This window comes from Lagopus muta, chromosome Z (assembly GCF_023343835.1).
Source record: "Lagopus muta isolate bLagMut1 chromosome Z, bLagMut1 primary, whole genome shotgun sequence".
Lineage (NCBI taxonomy): Eukaryota > Metazoa > Chordata > Aves > Galliformes > Phasianidae > Lagopus > Lagopus muta.
In genome coordinates this window covers 64,687,236-64,708,074 of record NC_064472.1, presented here as the reverse complement: position 1 = coordinate 64,708,074, position 20,839 = coordinate 64,687,236, and the positions used below count along the sequence as shown (strand labels likewise).

At 39.7% G+C, this 20,839-nt stretch overlaps 1 protein-coding gene across 1 annotated transcript in view; it reads right to left on the bottom strand.

Annotated features, from left to right (window-relative positions):
• The window catches only part of LOC125687406 (uncharacterized), a 212,757-nt gene that overhangs the window by 51,393 nt on the left and 140,525 nt on the right, over positions 1 to 20,839 (bottom strand). The window contains exons 5-6 of the mRNA XM_048932534.1: positions 8,419 to 8,819; positions 5,270 to 5,343 (exon numbers count right to left, since the gene is read on the bottom strand). Of these exons, the coding sequence (XP_048788491.1) occupies positions 5,270 to 5,343; positions 8,419 to 8,819 (475 nt within the window). The remainder of the gene's footprint in view (positions 1 to 5,269; positions 5,344 to 8,418; positions 8,820 to 20,839) is intronic.

Here is a 20,839-nt window from a genome sequence, read left to right as displayed (position 1 = left end):
ATTAAAAGTGAATTAATATCAATTTCTTGTAACCACTAAAGTAACTTTAGCAGACTGGCTATCTGATGTCGAAGAGAAAAAATACAAGGATGTCTGTAGATTGGAAACATACAAATCTTGCAACCTTGTGTTCTGCTATGTCAAACACTGTGCTAGTCAAAGACTCATCAGTTTATGCTGAGAAACAGATCCCATGTTGCTCAGTGAGAACATTTTAACCTAGCAGTGGGACAGCCCAAAGACTCCTTGGTAAAACTGGGTTTGGAATTGTGCCCTCTGCACAGCACTGCACTGTGTGGCAATCACACACAGGCCCCAACTCTTTCAACTAGATTTCCTGTGAGAGTAACATTCACTTCTTCCTTGCAGAACAGAGGGAAAGCTTTATACTCCAGCCTGACAGCAGACCTGCAGGCATGCTGTGTGTACCACAGGTGTGCTGCTGACTCTGAGCAGTCCTCCTCCTCCTTCACTGACTTCTTTAGCTGCTTTTCCCATGGTGGTTTACCACCCCTAAAACCAGCTCACTCCCTTCTTTGTGCAGACGAGTCTGCCTTTCCAGCAGTGAAAAATCTCCTCTTACCTCCCTCAGAAATAGTCAATTCTAACACAGAGAGAACTAAGACATTTAAAGAAAGGTTGTACAGATCACTTTCTCCTTGGTCATGAGTCCAGTCATTCGGTCGATGGAGGGAGAAGTGATGTATTTTGAGCAGAGAGGACTGAAATGAGTTCATCGGGACACAACCATAAGCTGGTGGGTTGATTGCTTGCTTGTGTCTCTTTGGGGGTTGTTTTGTATTTGAAAATGATACTTCCAACTTGTGACAAGCTTGAATAATGGATCACTGACAAGAGATAAAGCTTAACGTGCATGGGGACTAAGTTTCCACAGGCTACAGCTGCTCATTTCTTTTTCTTAGTCTCCCCCTGTATTCTGCTGACTCTGCCTCAGCAGACTACAGATAAAGAGAGAATATACAATAAAAGATCAAAGGAAGTATGGCTCAATTTACCTGCTCCTCTCAGAAATTAGATTTTTCAAGGCACGGCAAGCCTGTATACTTTTTTTTTTCCAGCTGACAAAAGCAGGAGTTGCTGCTGGTACTACCAAACTGCAAAAAGCACACTCACAATTATTATTTTGGAGGATGTGAATGGACCTTCTCTGTGCCATTTGATATATAAATTTAATTTACAACACCCTGTTGCCCAAGTCATCAGGTATATTTTCATTAATATTCCAGTCAACAACAAAACACACAAGTGAAACAGGTGACATTTCCTGGGTTTACTTATCAAACATTACAGAGAGGACAAAATCAGGAAAAGAGTGATACATGCAACACAACTGATTTTGTGAAAAACAGTAAATGTTTTGTATGTCTCAATAAAAGTCTGCACCATGCTTTTCCCGTAATAAAATTAATAAAGAGATTCCATCCAAGGAAGGAGGCAGCTTTCACTGAATGTTTGCTATTTACTAAACAGCCTAGAAGCTGCATTTCAGAATAGCTTCGGTTTACCTAGACTTGATCAGACACATTTATGCCTGAAACAACCCAAAAGCTTCGTTATGGAGTTCACAAGTACATGTATTTCGTGAGGGTTACATGTAGCTGTTTACAACACAGCAGCTATCAGCCTCTTCCTACTCCTACTGGAGAAGAAAAACTCAAGTGAAGATTTATATACTTTTGTGTTGTAAAAATAAACTGAGTCGACATCTGAAATCTGTGGCAAAATAATGCCTAGCAGGAATTATAATAGTGCCTGCACCCAATGCTCTGGAGGTCAGGAAGGAAAGCTAAAGATCCTGAAGAATGTTTGGCCATTTTGTCTATCAGAAGCTATAGATTTCAAACAAACATGTATATGGACCATCTGAAGCTGAACCAAAAATAACTGTGATTCTGTGATTCTTAAGGAGTTTTATAGCATATTCTGCAAAAATAATAATAATTAAAAAATTTAAAATTATAGAAACTTGTGTCTATTAACATTACTCCATTCTCTTCCTAAAAAACAAGATTTAGTCCCAACTCCTGCTCTTATTTTTCCCTTTCTGTTGTTGTTAAGAATGTTGTTCATAAGTATGAACAATGTCTAGGCTTTAAATTCTCATATGGTACTAGTGCGTTTTTTGTCCTCTCTTCCTTCTTCCCTTTCTTTTCTTTCTCTTCTATTTCAGAGCTCCAAACAGAAAATTTTGAAACAACATTTTTAGAAAAAATATGAGAAAGATCAAGGCAACAAGAAACAACATATATTAATCTTCATTGCTTTAAATGGGAAAGAAGAGGATAATGGACAGTAATACCAGCAAGAAAAAAAGTTCATGTGTTCTAACCGTCATAAACCTGAATGAAAAGTATTTTGGATAGCAGTGAAACAAAATGTAAAGGCTATGTTGAAAAGAAGTGGAACAGAGTGTTCAGCTACAAAATGCACTCAAGTTTCTGTGCAGGCTAACTGTGTGATTTGAATTCATGAATCTTTGGTTTTGCAGGTGAGAGAAAGATACTTAGCTCCACACCAGAAACCCATGCAAGTTCTGTCGTAACGTTCCTGTCCTAATCACCTGCTCTTTAACCAGGACCTATAAAAAAATCTCCAAAATACCCTCAAAAATAGGGTCTTGGACTAGATCTGGACACTTGAGGCACAGACTAATCATGTCCCTTGTACAGCTTCAGAGTAAATCAGGTCCTGACCACAAAATCTCAAGGGAGATTTTGATCTCCAAGGGAGTCCCATCAAACCTGAAATTACAGAGATTTTCCATTTGCATTCTTTTTTATCTGAAATTTTTGTTTCTCTTTGTGTGCTGCCACTAAAAAAAATGTAGCCAGGCAGAGGACAACCCAGGATCTCTGGATGGGTAAAAGGCAGCTTCATTTGCCATGGAAGCAGAAACGAGACCTCAGCTCTCCTCTGAAACATGCAAGTAGCAAATATTGTCATCCTAGCCACATTTGGTATTTTGCTTCTTGCATAGATAGAAGCATCCTAAGGATATGTATCACATCTTATGATCCTGGTATTTTCTGAAGAGCCTTAGACATCTGTTAGATTTGTAGAGCCCACAGAATATATGTCTATCTTTCCAAAAAGTGCTGAAACATCTCCTAGAATGAGATGTTGAGGAGAGAAAATCTCCTAGAATGAAGTCTTCTCCTGCTTCCATTTCCTCCAGTTATGGCACACCTCTTGGTGAGCTGACCTTTCCTTGATCAAACCCACCTGACTACTTAGTTCATTCATTTATTTAATATGACCCCTCTCCAGTTACCCTAGTGAACACCACACAGCTTTGACTTACCAGCAGTTTGCTGGGACCTACTTCACTCCAGCATCCAAGCAGTATGAAACAAAGAAAGATATTATCTCCTGAAGTGGGCTGGTCTTTCAGTGTTTACTGTTAACTGCAGTCATGACCTCGACCATCAAATTGTGACACTGTCTGTTTTTAGTAAACACCTCTGATGTATACAATTACAATTTTACCTCGGCCACTCCATGTTGTATAGCACAACTACGAATTCCCTTCAACAAACACAGTCTCCCCTCAGATCTAAAGGTTCTACTTTGATAACAGTCTATGCTGTGATTTTATTATTGCATAAATCTCAGCAGCCACTGACTCTAGGTGTTCCTTCTCACATCTCTCGTGCACTAGCATTCATACTAGCCATATTAAGGAACTCAACATTTGCATGTTTTTCTTCTATACTCATTTGAAGCGTGTTTGAAAAAGGAGTACTTCCCTGGTAGAAACTTATAACTTCCTGAAAGTCTAAAGCTAGCTCTAAAATGAAAAAAGGAGGTTGAGAATAGTAAGTAAAACCACTTTTTGCAGTAGACCAGATCCACCTAATTGTAGTGACTGTATAGACAATATCTTGATTACCCTAGCTTAACACAGCATAACTAAGATGAAAGAGAACTGAATCAGTACCCTGTGTTCTCAGAGAGCCCGCAACAGAGCACCATTTTAGTTGCAGCCCTGATCTTGTTTCTCCACTGGTTTATACATGGATTTTTCAAAGTAGCGACAGTCTAAAAGGATAAGTCAAATCTGAGAAAGACCATCAGATACTTGCAAAATGGTAAATTTTTGCAATGTTTTATTTCCCATAAGTATTAATTTCAATTAAGGTTTTCAGAGCTGCTTCATAGTTGCATGGGAACTGCTGAGTCACTGGCCTGAACCTCTGATTGATCACCTGAGGCGAGCCATGGGTCAGCCAGAGGAGCACAGGTGAAGGCAATTCAGCTGTGCTGCCAGAAAGGGCACAGCCAGGCTTCACCCCTCCTAGACCTATTGAAGAGCTGGCTACCAGTGGGGAAGGGTCTCTTCTGGAGATCATCTCTGCTGGTGTTCTGTGAGTGAGCCCAGGATAGGGGTAAGCTTTCTATCTATTCTCTTTTGTTATTGCAGTCTGCTTTGCCAAACTCTTTTGTTTATTTTGTGATTATAACATCCTAATATTCTTTGATTATACACTAGTTATGGCTCCAAAACCGTGGTTTTTCAGAAGCTATGCCAAGCAACCCCCACAAGAAATTCTAAACCAGTCTGCACCAAAGCAGCCATGTATTTGCAGTGAATAGCCCTGGCTTTATACAACGCTGCTTGGAAGCAACTACAAACACCAATGTGTTATCAACATGTTTCTCTCCCAGAACCAAACAAGCTATACCAGACACTCCAAAGAAAACAATTCTGTCCTAGCTGAAACTAAGACAGAAAGAAAACAATACAGAGACAAAATAGACTGCTACAAGCACTTGAAGCTGGCTTTGCCAATCTCAGCTATCTTGCTGTGGAGCTACAGTAGTTTAACCAGCACTGTGTTTTTCACTGAGTTCTTAAGTGTAGATAGAGAAAGAGGAAAAACACGTAGCAGGCAGCAGCCACTAAGAAAGGATATCTGACCAGCTACATTTCATGGCAGTTCAAAGTAATTTTCTTATCTACTTTTCCTCACATAGAGCCTGCAAGGAAGTAATCACAAACGTCATTTTCAGTAGACATATACTTTACCAATTCACTTTCAAAAGAGAGAGAATTCACAGTTTGGCTTCCTACTGTTTGTTGATTTATTTTCATTTTTTTGTTTTTTAACACAGAAGAAAATGGAATTGTCGTCGTCATCTTTTTTTTTTAACTCGTGAGGAGTAAAGAAAACCGTGCTGCAAAGTGTAACACTGTGATGAAGTCATTTATATGCAGAGAAAGAGCCAGTATATGAAATGGTACTTTTACCTCTGTGTAAGTGTAGAGCACCTCTCAGGGCAGAGATCCATTTTGATCCTCTTTGACACAAAGGTATCCAAGTTCTGAAAGAGATGAGGAAGAACTACTTCAAAATTTCTGCATCCAAGCTAGTCAGGCACTAAATTTCTCTGCCTAAAATATCTAAACCTCAGAAAATCTGAGTATTTTAAACTCTAAAAGAGGTACTAAGTAATCTTCTGGAAAAGCTGGCATGTATCTGAGTTGATTAAGGAATAGTTTCAAACTCCAAACAGAATCTAAGAATTGTAGGAGGAACTTCCAGCACTTCCAATTTAAGGCAATAATACTTTTCAAAAAGTGTCTGTCTACTTGCTATTCCTAAGATTGCCTGGACAAGGAATTTATTGACAAAACACTATTATCCTCTTTTCCTTTTTCCTTCAAAAAATGGAAAATACGTCCCAGAAGATGAAGTCTAACAAGCATATACACTTACATCATGGACATCTGCATCTATTTACATGCAAAAAGAGCATCCTTAGATAAGAACTGCAATCACCTGAACATATGGCAAAGCCACAGGCAAAACCCCATTGAAAAGCAATGAAGATTGGTAGAAAATAGAGCAGTGCTCTAGGGAGTTTTGCAGTGTGGACAGCCTGTCAGTGGCAAAGACAGTCTGAACTCACAGGAGAAGCAAAGGTGTCTAGTATACCAGTCATAACAGTAAAGCTGTAAGTAGCTTGCTAATGCAAGGTTATTGGCATGAAGGCTCAGTGTAGCCCTAAACTTAAGCATATGTCAGCTGCTGATGGGCAGAGAAACGATGCAGACTGAAGGCACCACTGAAAGCTGAGCACCTCTCAACTTACCCTGCACCCTCCCATCAAATCCATCAGGACCAAACTATCTATCCTCTTGGACTGTACTTCATCACTCCAACAGTGATGGGACCAGATGGCAGAACTCAGGCATTTAAAAACTGGAGTTATCACAGAAAAGTTTGCAGTAGTAAAACATCTGGAGAACAAAGAAATGCATAGGGAGCAATAAATAACATTGCTTACTTTTTTTTTTTTTTAATTCTTCCAAACATAAAACTTTTATTTTAGCATTCAGCTCTCATGCAGCAGGAGTAGAAATCTGCTTTGGAGCCCGGATAAATATTAAGGAATTTGTATAACTCCATCAACAGCTAAACTGTACCCAGAATTGACAGTTCAGTGGAGCAGTTGTGAAAGAAGTCACAGAAGTAGGAGCTCATTCTGACTCCTTGGGGCTCTGTGTCTGAGATTGTGGACTCAGGAAAAAAAATGAAAAAACTCTTGTCATTGCCTTGCACATTTTCTTGAAAGGTGCATGTCCAATAAATAGAAAACAGATGCTGCTGAATATTTTACAATTTTTCTCACCCCCTTAGCTCCAAAAATGTTTTATAATTAATGGGACTGGGAAAAAAATACCTTTCTGTTCCTGTGTTTGGCTTTATATAATGCCCAAAATATATTTGTGAGAGGTAGATTGTTTATGAAGTGGAAGTTTCCAGTGTTTTCTGTATGTAGTGTAGACCCTTACTGAACTTATAACCTTCCTGTGAAATAGTTATATATGCTATTGCTGATAAAGAAAGCTTCTAAATAGAGTGAAATTAAGAATGGGGAGTTCTGACTCGGAAGATAAGGAAAACATGCAGGATGGGGTAAGCCTAGCACAGCACAGTACAGGGAGTGCCAAGCACAGGACAGAATGGATGTGCTCACTTTCAAAAATTGCCCTCCTATCTTCAGTATTGTAGCAACAGCATCGAGAAGTCTGTGAGCCTGAGACACTCAACCAATGGGCACCAGGTGAGGCATTACCTGCATCAGGTTTAGGGTATATAACTGCACTGACTGGTGCACTTCTCCCTTGCCAGTAGGGGGGAAGGGGCAATTACTGCAATAATCAATAAACTTTGCTGCTATCACTAAGATCTTTGCCTAACTAGAAATCTTCAACTCACACAGTGACATAAGTTTAACATGTACAGTTACTTTCTTGAAGCAAGCAAACAAAAAACTCACAGATCTAACTGGAAATTTGCTGAATAAAGAGGTGAATACAGAAGAAGTTGAGCGTCATGTCAATCACAGCGTTATGATTTCACAGCATTGCTACTTTAAAGTGACAGTAAAATGACCAAGTGAACAGAATGGAAATGCTACCGGAAAAATCTCTAACCACTGCTAATAATGTTATGTGGCTGAAAAATAGCATTTGTCTCCGTTTATTTTCATTTTGTTCACTTCTGACTCTTTCTTCATAGTCTTCCCCTTGAGACTCCCTTTGACTTCATCAAATGCTATCTTCCAGAAACAACATCCTACCTAAGCACAGAAAAGAATTACGTCTTGATTTTGTCTACATTCAGAGGCGGGTTGTCATGAATGCAGGGAAAGTATTACTGGGAGGCCAACCCTCACTGTTTGTCCATGAGAGATCAAGTTATTCAAGAAACATTTTCTTTCCAAAAGATTCTTATGAACAGCATTCTCTCTATACTACAAAGTGAAGCACAAAATAAACATAGACAAATACACTGACATGTTTTACAATGAAAATACAAAGCTTCCTTGAGTTCTTCTTACCAAAATGGTTAAGTGAGCAGGAAGTCACTTCTCAGACAAAGCCTGAAGTGTTAATTTCCTGCAAATGTCCTTCACAATGGCAGTTAATGGATTTATGGACACTGGTGCATTTCATACAACCCGAGTTTTAGCCCATCCATTTCTGCAAGGTTGGATGAGCAGAAAAATTTACACTTAAGCAGATATTAAACTGCTGAGTGGCACAGAGATACAAGAGACGAGAAAAATTAACAATACTTCCTTTTTTTTCCTCTATAAATGCATTGGCATGGACACTACTGATGTCCATCTTAAACTCTATCCTTCCTAAGGATGACAAGATCACAGAATCCATGTTGTTCGAAGGGGCCTTGGGAGGTTTGTGGGGAACGCTCCCACGCAAAAGCAGGATCAGCTTATAAGGTCAGACCAGGTTGCTCCGACTTTTGTCAATGTGAAGTCTGAAGCTCTCCAATCACCACAGTGGGCAAAACAGAGCCAAACAGAGTTACTAACAGACTGGAGCAGCGAGAACTAAAAGCAATAGGAAACCACCTTTCCCTCACCCACCTTTTCTCTTCCCTCTGAGCGCTGCAGGGGAACATGGGCTGCAGTCAGCCTGTAACCGTCATCCCTGCCACCCACGGTCACTCGCAGCCCAGCTCCACGTGTGTCCCTCGTTCGTTCAGGAACGCCGTCGTTCCTGAACGGATCCCGCGTGGGCTCCCCACAGCCTGCAGCTCCCCGAGCGCTGCCCCAGCCCGGCTCCACACACGCGGCCCACCCTTCAGGCACCGCTCCGGCGCGGTCCCAGGCGGCGGCAGCTCCCCCGGCCCTTCCGCCGCACCGCGGGCCGCTCTCCTCGGCCCGGAGCCATCCGCGTGCCGCGTCTCCCCAGGCCGCATCCGCTGCGGCACCGGCAGCTCCTCCGTGGCTGTGCGGGGAGATGGGCTCCGCGCGATGCCCGCGGGCTGCAGGGGAACAGCCTGCTCCACCACGGGCCTCTGCTGGGCTGCAGGGAGCTGCTGCTCTGCACGTGGAGCACCTCCTCTTGCACTAACTCGGTGCTGTAGGGCTGCTTCCCTCTGGTTACTTGGCCCTCTCTCCCAGCTGCTGTCACACAGCAGTGTTTCCTCCCTTAACTCTGCTCTCATCCTCCTTTCTGCATGACGGCGGATTAAATTGAATAGCCAGACATGAGCTTAAAACCTGAACATCAGGGTGTAATATTAAACTATGCAAAACTATTTAAGAAAATAAAACATCTCCATCAGTACTTGGCTGTATGAGAACCCAAGAACATAGGAATACAAATACGAGAAACTTGCCTTCTTTTTCTTACATATACCACCAATTAATAGATTATAGTAAACCTTAATGAATGTATGTAGTGAAGATGTCTTAACTTCTGTCTGACCTTTTTTCTAAAGCTTTGAGAGCAGTCCTACAAGTACACAGGGATGACAGGTAGTCTTCAGAGACAGTGCTTCTTCACCTTTTGCAGATTTCCATAAGCACTGAGTACCCATTCTGTTTTTGGTTTTCAAAAAATTCTTCCCTGTCAGTGAATAACGACTGTCCTGAAAACAGATACCCATGGAAATTAATACTATACATCACATTTAGCCCAGTTTTCTTCCAAGATATTTTTAAGTGTCAGGCAATAGTTCCATTTTAATCAAATGCTGTTTCTCTCCTGTAATTTAATTTCAAATGCAGCTGTCCATCTAGTTCACATGCAGATCATTACACCTTTTAATTTTTAACAATGCTGTTGGGCTGGATGCATGAAAAAGATAATGGGCAGAAATCTTTCTTTCTTGTGGTAATGAAAAGACTGTCTTGGCTATACATTTTTAATTCATTTTTTAAACATTAATGCTTCTGAAAAGAACAATTAGGCTCTGGTTAATCTTCCCAGGTGCTTGGCGAGACAGTCACATCTTGAAAAACACATGCGTTGCTCCTACAGCAAGTGCACAACTTCAATATGTGCAAACATAAGCTAGTAAAAACCTATTCTTTCAGCATGGCTGGTTATATATGCCAAAATATATTTATGAATATCTACCCAGCTCCTGCCCATCTTTTGCTAGTCGTCCATAAAAGGCTGTTGTAAAACTTAATCACTAATTTGCATCACAGTATGCACACTCCGCTTGATAAATATGAAAATTTCAAAACAAATTGGGAAAAAAGGCCTGGAAAAAAGCATGAATATACAACTACAGAACTGTTCAGTGTTTTGAATTTCAGAATTAAATGTTTTAATGCAAGGAATTACTAACCAGGTCCTGTATTCTCTGAAGATAATTAGGAACCTGGCTCTCACTGATTTTAATGGGATATAGCTACCTAAGAGTCTCTTAAGAATTATTAATACTGTGGCATTGCAGTATGTGCCAGATATGACTTACATTTAACACAGCATGGCTTTGATCTTAAAAAGAAAACTGCAGGCATTCTGCAGTTCACCTATGAGAATAATCAGTCCATTGTGCTGCATCTGGTTGAACCTGCAAATTGACAAGCAAGAGAGAATATCTGACATAATACGATGCAGGAGAGCAGTTTAGTGAATTGCTGAAGGGGGGATGCAGGAAATGGACCAAGTGAATGAAAAGTAAAAGCAATAAGGATCAGCTCAGGTGAAAAATCACAATAATTCCAACAGAAGTCGAGAAAATAGCTGAAACTGGCTCAGATTCATCAATTGTCATGAGAGAGTATATGTTATTGAAGAAACAACAAAGCGGTCATTTCATTTCCAAAGAGCAGTCAAAAGTCTGCTTTTGGCACAGTGCTGGGAGATTCAATAAGAATTAAATTTTAGGAATTATTGCATTCTGCTATTTTCTTCTTGAAAGGTAAGAAAAGGTTGTTCTCATGTAAAGAATGGATTTTAAATTGTTGGAAAGGGTCATCAGCAGCTCTTTGAAAAATCGATTCAAAATATTATTCTTTAACTGTTGAATAATAGAAACAGTAATGTCATAAATGCTATCCTAAGTTTGACAGGTCTTCTGCAGGATGTGTTCAGTTTTTAAAGAGATTTTATCTGCACAGTAAAACTCAAATAACTTCATCATGCTTAGCCACATCAAAACGAAAAATAAGGATGATCATAGGATGCAAGAAGCAGAATTACATATCTATCCTAGTAGGTAGAGTAACAGGATAAGAATCAAAATATTTTATTAGCTTTGTACTGGATTATTGGTAAGCATTTGAGACTGGTGACAAATGTAAAACAGTTGACTGTTTTCAAAGGAGCATACATCAAAATTGTTTCACTAGATAACTTCAAGGACAGCAATGGTATTGGTAGAAACCTTGAAAGGTACAGCAGGTGCTGCACTGCTACAGGCTGCTCTACTTCCAGAGCTGTCGCAAAGAAAGTTTGCAAAGCAACACATTACTGATCTACTTTAAGAGATCATAAATTCACTTCAGGTAGTTCAGCAAAATGCCTCTCATTAGAATTGTCAGGAAAAGAGACCAGAGATAGGGAAATAAGTATCTTAATGAGAAATATTTTTCAGATCTAAAGCAGAAAACCTTGGGAAAATGAAACAGAATTCAGAATTCAGAAACAGAAGTTTGAAATGGGAAAAAAACATGCCTAGATTTTTGGCCTGTACTAGCTCTATATTTGATGGCAACTACTTTTCTTCAGTGAAAATGTGTTGATTTCACTTTTCAAATCCCTCAAGGCTTTTATCTCAAGATGAAAAAGGCCACTTCTTATTTACTCTTGTCACAGTTTGTGACACTAGTATGTTATTTCAGTGGGAGTTTTTGCTCACAAGAAAAGGAGAAAAAAGGTCCTGCAGGGCATCAGTGCAGCACCATGATCTCGGAGGAACCTCTGTCAGTGGCTTTCAAGACGAACATGCCTGCTTTTGCCTGCTTTTCCCTGTGGGGAACACACTGCAGCAACTCACTGTCCTCAGAAAGGCAAGACAGCTGCAGAGCAGAAACTTGGGATATGGCAAAGCAGAAGCATCAGTAGGCAAAGGACGGGCATTGCTCTGTTATGGGGGTAAGAGTCCATAGGTGACAGGAAAAAAGTTTTGCAGGGCTTAGTCATGAATTAGTCAAGAATTTCTTAGTCAAGAAATTTCATGAATTCAGAAATGTAATGCGATTTCCAAATATGCTTTCTTCAGCTTCCTCTCTCTCCCCTTCAAGTTAACTTAATTTTCTGGGCCTCCAGACCTTTGTATAATCGCAGATATATAATCCAGAGGAAGGTGGACAGAATGGCGGCTGTGATGGTGAGTGGTGTGGGGCACATTGCGTAGGAGGGGGCTTGACTTCTGAACCCAGGGACCTTTGCTGGGCGACCTGGCAGTACATGTAGCATATACAGCATGGTCCAACAAAGCAGACTATATAACACATCTTGTTTTCTTCTTGAAACTGCACAGGCCCTTGTCATGAATTGAGAGTGTCATATCAAGAGAAAATGTTAATCAAATAGTAGGTTTTTCTTTATGTTGTCTTCAGGAAAAAAATGGAATGGCTGAGCTAGAATTTGAAAGATTCAGAAATTGCAGTCATTATCAGGATATGTCAGCTTACCCATGTTTCCAGTCACTGCTTTCTTTTGTGTGCATGTGGGTCAGTGGTGGCTCTGTGAAGAACTGGCTCTAAATCCTGGGTATGACTGGCATGGAGCACTATGAGAGTTACAATAGTAATAATACATCCAGCAGGTATTGCAGCGACGCTGATAATTTTGCAGAAACTATAGATGATAAAAGGTTGGCAGCAGACTGCATTTCCTGCACGCGTCCAGTAATTTAGATAAGTGTGGATACTTTGAGGCTACTGACGGCCATAATGAACTGAGAATCTGTGATGTGTCACCAGACGGGGAAAACAGTTAGACTAATGACTTCCATTTTTTCTTGATTAAGAGCCTAAAAACACTTTAATGACTAAGGTTGTGCCAGTAGAGGGTAGTCCTAAATACTTGAAATTCTGAAAATTGACTTGTCCTAACAAGCAAAAAAATTAGGTTTTTATTGCTTATCTGTCGGTAAGCTTTTAATCAAATTTTGCTTATGTATTTCTCCCACTCTTGAATCTTTTCACATTTTCAAACTTGTGCCATCATACATAGTTTATTTCTATTACAGATAAATGAAACACTGTGAAATCTGTAATCATCAGAAATAGAAGAGCAGAGTGCTAAAAGAAAATCTTACACAGCAGAACAACCACTGTCTTAAAAATAACCAGTCTTTCTTTACTGTTTTCTTTATTTCAGAATTTAGCTTAGAAAAGGGTTAAGAAATATTTAGGTTGCTCTGCAACTAATGCCTCCTGTTTATTTTCATGGGAAGTGCAGCAAAGAACACAAGCACACTCTTATAGAGCAAATTCTCAGCTCTACAGAACACTATTTTTCAGCATAGTCACCACCATTAGCTGTGTATTTTTGCCATTGATGAACAAGAGCCTGCATGTCACACTCATAAATATCTTTACCAACAGAGGTGACCCACTATTGGTGTCATCACTGCTGAAACACTCCATCCACTGCCTCACTCTGCTCACATCCACCGTTTGATCTCCATAAATGTTCAGCAAGCATCACTGAATGTCAGTGGGATTTTTTTCCACATGGGGGAATGAATTTTCACCCCGTTGCTTCATCCACACCTCCATACCAGACCCCATTCTGTCAGTGCCCCTCTGCTGCCATCTACTGCACAGCAACAAAATGTAGTGGGACATTGGTGGGAAGGTTCAGCCTCTGCTCTCCTACAACCAGCATCCACTTCTGACATTCTGGGTCAGCATGATAACATAGGAGACATCACTTTTGGAACAGCCATTGTATCTTACATTTTCCAAAGTGTTCTAAAGTTTTGTTTTGTTTTCTTTTTAAAAAGAATGAGGCCTCTAAGCTTTCTTGAGCTCTCAAATTTCCAGCTACACCTACTAAAGGACAGTTTGGACATAGGTCTGGCTTTGCTCTATTGTTCTGTCCATTAGACTCCTCTGCTACCAATGCATGATATTAGTTAAGCCCAATGGAAGCAATAAAAACACCAGTAATGAAGGTCTGTGAACATAGCCAAAGAGACAAGCATGATGCCAGTACCACCTGGCCCCTTTGAACACAGGGATATTAAAAGCATATCTTTTTGTCATAACACAATTTGTTCTTCCCATCCTCAATTAAGAAATCACTGCCTTGAGACTGAAAGCTTTGCTTAACAAGAGCTCTCTCAGCAACTGAAGACAGAGTCACACATATAAATTTTCTGTCATTTCCATCAACAGAAAACTCAAAGTCACACTTGAGCAGTACAAAAGGAGAGATGATTTTCCAGTTATCTTTAGAATTTACAGTGCTGTCTCCATCTGTGCTGCTCAAACAATACTCTGAGGTTTGTACCACTGTGAACCAGCATGACCACTCTGCACTGGCACCTCCTCCTGCTCCTTGTGTGCCATCTATACCAGTCCCGTTGGTTTTCTACTTTTGAAAGCAATGGTGGATAAAATTTTACAATCTTCAGTCAGTAAGATGGAAACAATACATCTAGATTTTGGAAGGCAGCATAATGCATTACTTATCAAGGACATAGCCACTCAGTGGGAGGTAATGGACCTACCACCAAGTTTAAAATAAAGCCAGAACAAGCTGCACATGCTCTAAAGCTGTCTCATAAAAAAGAAACTTGCTGTGAATTCAAGGTCTGATGTGTTTCTTAATTGATGACAGTTTATGTTTTTCAGATTGTACAATAAAAGAAAACAGCATTCTCAATATTTCTGCAAGTGTCAATATATTTTCTTATACCACTTCCTGAGAAGTTGGCAGTTCCTCAACTTTCACTGTTTTGCTAGTGGTAGCGACTCCATCCATAATAGTTTTTGTTCATTAGAGAAAAAAAATAGGGGAAAGGCAGCAGGCCACATGCTGTACCTGGAGGCAGTGGGAAGTCTGCAAACCATTTGCCTAGGGGCATTTATTCATCTGAAAGGCTTAAATGGAATAGGCTAGTTATATTAAATCTGACAACTAGTTGTTGTTTACCAGCAGAAGCAGAGCCCAAAAGACCTGTCAGAAACCAGTTTGATGGGGAAGTAATTATTCTACTGTGTATTCTAGGCAGAATTGCTTAAAATGCTCTTTGACCAAAGAAATGCATTGCATTTCTGGACACAGCTTGTACATGTACCCTGTGTTACAGATGCTTTTTACTGTCACCTTTTACTAGTAGTGTTTATTATCAACTCATTTAAAATTGTACTTAATTATCACTTCTGTCAAAGCTCAAAATCTTAGCACTGCTGAGTTCTTTTTTTAAACCTTAAAATGAAACTTGTGTTACTTGTGCAGTGTTAACAGGAGAACTGCACCACCACAGCGAAGCCATTTGCACTTATGCATTTTCACATTCAAATGTAATTTGAATAAAATCACAAACCCACATTGAGATTCTGCCTTAGGGAATAGAAGATCTACGTTTTCATCAGACAAATCTCTGTATCTCAACTCCTGTGCTTCAGAAATGGGAATGGCATTACACAGGATGGTGACTTAGAGGGCAGATAGGTTGGAGACTACCACTGGAGTCAGGGCAGAGGTGTAGCATGCAGTGCTGCATAGTAACCACGGCAGTTCAGTTCTGCTTTTACTGGTAGATGAGGCTAGGCACAGAGATATGCCACTCTATTTTCAACCCATCTGGTAATTCTGTACAGCTCTTGCGAAATCCAGCATGGAATAGTTAGTACAGTAAACACTAGAGATGCACGCGTTGCCTCCTCATCTCTAACAAAACTGTTCCTTAGCACGTATTATGCAGCATGGTGCATTGCACAAAAAGCCCTGATGCATTTTCACACGGAAATGTTGAAGGCTGTGGGCAGCATGGGTGGATTATCTTAGAACCATAGAACGGCCTGCGTTGAAAAGGACCACAACAATCATCTAGTTTCAATCCCCCTGCCACGGGCGCTGTTGCCAACCACCAGACCAGGCTGCCCAGAGCCTGGCCTTGAAGGCATCCGGGGATAGGGTATCCACAACGTGTTCCAGTGTGTCACCAACCCTCTGTGTGAAAAACTTCCTCCTGTTATCTAACCTAAACTTCCCGTCTTCTTTTTAAAATCATTCCCCCTTGTTCTATTACTATCCACTCTCATAAACAGCCGTTCCTGCTCCTGTTTATATATGCCTTTCAAGTATTGGAAGGTCACAATGAGGTTCCCCTGGAGCTTTCTATTCTCCAAGCTAGGCAAGTCCAGTTCCTTCAACCTTTTTTTATAAGAGAGGTGTCCCAGAAGGGAACTGGACTTGTTTTGCTTTACAGAAGAGAAGGCTCCAGGTAGGTTAAATGCACACAGTTTGGATACAGGCTCTTGCAGACCACAAGGACTTTTCAGCAAAGCACGCTGTAAACAGTTTACCCTGTTTCCTCAAAAAGTTGTTGTTGCAGAGCATGCACTTTTTGGATAAGTGGAAGTCAAATGGCTCTTGAGTTTGCGTTAATTTTTATTGACGAAATTCAATTAGAAACAGCGCATGTAAATGCTAATAGACTCAGTTATGTCTAAGCTAGTGTGAATATATAATCCTCTTACTGTCTAGATGATTTAATAGTCACTCTACTGAATAATCTTGCTTCTTCCCCCACAGGTAACACATCTGAATATTGCAATACACAATCAGAGGATTTAAGTGATCAGGGAGCCTTAAACTGAATGAGAGTTGGAAACTCTCTTCTTGTGCACAAAATATTTATCATTTGAAGCTCACCAAACACACAGAGACAACTCTCTGAGAAGAGCTCTGTGCACAGAAATAACACAAATCAAATTAGTGCACTGAAGCTAAATAGGACAAATTGAATCTCATCTTGTTAAAAGTTGCTCAGAAAGTCAACAAAAAGAACGGTTACATTTTTTACATTTTAAAATATCATGAAGGGTGCTTAGGAGAACCCGGCAATGATTCTCAAAGGTAGAAGTCACTGAACTGCATTCACATATGGTAAAAAAAATCTCTTTCCACCAGATTGTTTTGTTGTTGTTTTTTTTTAATTCAGCAGCTCTTTGAAAAGACGGAAAAACCATTGACTGCATAAATGCTGTTTTTGTTTTGACTGAAAATCCTGTCAATGGCCCCCCACGATTCCAGTCCTGTGCTATCCGACGTTATCCAGCTGGAAATGGGCGCCAATGAAGCTGGCATCTACTTCAAGAAGCAGTGAATAAGATACTGTGTCACAGTACTAAATCTTTCTTTTTTTACTAGCAACTGTTTTTAAAAAGCACCATGTTTTTCAGATAAACGATCTTTCTGCAGGCTTTTTAAAGATGAAAGTCCAACTTCTTCTGTCTGAAACTGATGGACAATTTTAATCATATCTTATTCTATCACAGTGTTCGTTCATGCATGCGGAGGTATCCATAATGCAGTACTACTTTAGGAATGCAGTGAAGACCTCAGGAAGGTTTCCCTCAACCCCAGATGCACTTTTATAACTCAGAAGCTGGATTTAGAATCTTAGACCAGCTACAGCTTAAGTCTCTTAAGTGTAGCCTTGACCAGCCTTTCCTTGGAGAAAAACACTACCAGAGCTGTGGTCAACACATTCGGACAACACAGCAAATGGGAAACAATACGTAGCAAAGACCATGGAAGCAGTATAGGGAAAACAGAGGTGATTGCTCACAGCCTATCAGTATTATGCCAATGCTCAGCCGTATTAATCATGGTCCATGATGGAATTTCTTAATTTTCCTCTTTCAATTCATTTTCATTAAATCTAAATAAAATCTTTTGATAGAAAAAGAAAAGATCAAGAACTATCTCTGTGGAAGTTCTTCTAAAAACTCCCCTTTTTTCTTGCAGATTTCTGTTTGTACCGTAGGGTGTTTGAGAATAGCTGTAATGGAAAAGACTCAGTTTTACACACAAAATATTTATCATTTGAGGCTCACAGGGCTCTTACACAGAGACAGCTCTCTGCTAAAAGCATTCTTTGTGGAAATCTCTATGTGCTTTGGATCCAATCTTTTCTCTTTCAAGCAGAAATATTGTTTTCAACTTTCCCATTTTAAACTGTATTACGCTATTAAAGTTGTGCATATCAAGTTTTTACATCTAATTAATATTTACTTTTTTTTTTTTTCCTCTCACCATTGCAGCAACTGTCAATGTGTTACACTCTTAGCTTTCACTCAGGGAAGTGATAAGGTTCCAGCCTTCAAAACTCTAAGTAAAACTCCTCATTTTAACAACAATGCTACCTTAAGGGCCTGGAGGCATGACAAAAAAAAAAACAAAAAAAAAAACAAAAAAAAAAACCCTTGTTTTTCATGTCAAAATTTTGAATACCAATTCAAAAATACCAATTCAAAAAACTTTAATAACTCATAATGGGCAATCTTGAAACAGCTGAATTAGAAGTGGTCAGGTAACATCATTTTTTTTTACGAGATCAGTTTCCACACTGAATTATAAAAGATTTGGTCTCCATTACTGCGTTAAGTAACACCTCAAGTCTCTCAGCAGACATCTAGGTACCTACTTGCATTATTGGTTATGGGACTGAGGCATGTATAAATGAAAAGTCATTTCACCTAAAAATAACCAGAAATTCCAAAGCAATCAGTATCCCCAGTAGGGATGTTTATACTAGAAGTACTTTCGTAAATTTGCAGTGTCAATTTATTTAAAAGAAGGATGGTTGTTAGAGTTATCCAGCTGTAAATATTCACCTGAGCTAGACAGAAGTAGTATTATTGTCTGACATGGCAAGTGTCCGTCCACAGCAGTGGACTCACCACAGGCAGTAGTAAAACACAGAAGAAATAAATACCACAGACAAAAATGAATTTGATGTCTCATCATTTGCTCTCGGCTCTAGATTTTCAACACTGCTAGGAGGAGTTACCATACGTTGGTGTTCTTGTGTCCCATTTGGTACAGTATCCATTATTTTCAGGTGGTCTGTGAGAGCCTTCCCATTTAGCATCTCTCGGTATGCATCCCAAAGGGTGGAAGTTCACAGCTCCACTTAAAACATCTGGGAATTGCTAGTGAGATTAGTCCTCATGATTAGACGTGTTTCATTAATGAGACCTCTGTAGTTAGCTTTGTGTTTTGTAACACAGCTTCCCATTTTAATAACCGTGTTCTTTACCCAAGCAGTAGGATTAAATTATTTTCCTTTGGTTGCTGCATTAATTATGACCGCGCTCTGTTCTTGCCACTGCATCATAGTGCTGCTTGCTTCTCCAGAGAGCTCAATGGAAACAACCTTTGCTCTGTTTAAGCTGTCTAAGCTAAGGCAAAATTATCCCCTGTCTTGTTTTCGTGTTGACTGTGGCAATTTTCTGGCCTTGTGGTATAGAAGTCTTAAAAAAGCTCTGGCAGTTTGGTTAACACTGGAGATACAATAACAGTAATAGTAGTAGTAACAGGAAGAAGAAAACTAATTTTCTGCTGGTGTAGATGCCTTCAGCTATAGGGTTTCTTCTTCAAAATGAAGCATGCAAAAAAACTCAAGCCAGTTTACAGTACAGTGACATGGCACAACAGTGACAAGAAAGTGCAAGAGAAACATGACTGATAAATGACAGAAAAAACAAGGATAATTTTGTGTTCATAATCCCTTACAGCTGAACACTTAACTTTCTGATTTCATGTCTGTAGTGCATCATGTGTGTGTATTTCACTTACGTGTTTATAATAATCTAATACGTTAAATAGAGTTTCATAGCCTTTCACATTCTTTTTTGTGCATGTGCCTGATTGAATCCATTCTGTTTTCACTGTTCCTCAGAAATAAAGGGAAATTACAAAGATAGACTAAAATTTTGTAGTGCAAGTGGGTACAAGAGGAGGTATGGGCAGGGTTAACTGCTTAAGGCACACCACAACAAATCCAGGCGAGTTCTGAAAGAACCTGAGCCAAGAGGTGGATGGGCAGAGGTTGTTATGAGAGGTGCTGAAGAAGGGCATGGTGGCAAACAGGAAGAAGTCATCAGTCACAGTATATTTCTGCACAAACAGTAAATTTGAGCAGGTATCTCTTTAACAAATTCAAAGAGAAAATATTATTAAAAGGTTACTTGCCCCGAGGGAGACTTATTAGGAATATCTGCCAAATGTAAATGGACTGTTGAACCATGCCCAAGCACTGTGATGGAGATTGCTATCGAATCTGTTGGCAGTTTCATTCCTGTAATGGCCAGATGCCCAAGTGAAGCATCGTGCAGGGATATAATTCTCACAGCAATGTTGTCATTTAATATTGCAGAGTGACCGGTAGTCTCATAAAAGATAGGCAAAAAGTGCTGACTTCTAAAAAGGCTGTTGATTCTTCCAGCAGCCAGTTCTTCATGGCTCTGCATAAAATGTTAATGCCATGACATTTGTAGAAGGTTTAAATCATCATAATGAAATAGTAACAGTTATTCAACTAATACATCCCACTGTGTTTCACTGCAGATCTCTTTATCAGTGGTCTTAGCATAATGAAATTGTAACAAGAAAAATGTGTAGTTTTCCAGTGAGAGTTAACCAATTGCAATATTTATTTAAGAAGCTGTGTAGTCCACATCACATATTATCTGAAGTCAACTCCTCTATTTAAAAAATGAAATTATTTGTAATTTCTTTCACAGATCTTTTTGCTTTTCCTCAGCATGTGGGCGAAATATTTCAGAATTAGTTCAGAAAGAACAGGATTACCTCACAGTATTCAAAGAACTCTCAAAAGTGCTGAAAAACTACAGCCAGCAGGAAGAGGACATTGTAGAGTGCCTTGAGACAGCTCTAGTTTCATGTGATGTATCATGCAGTGTATCACCCAGTGCATCTGGGTGAAGGAAAAGGGCCTGAAATAGGAAGCAGTATTAACATGCACTTCTCCTTCAGTCTCTGTAAGCTTATGCAAAATATCTGCAAAATGCTGTCCACAAAGGCAGGTTTAACCAGATGACTTTCTGCTCC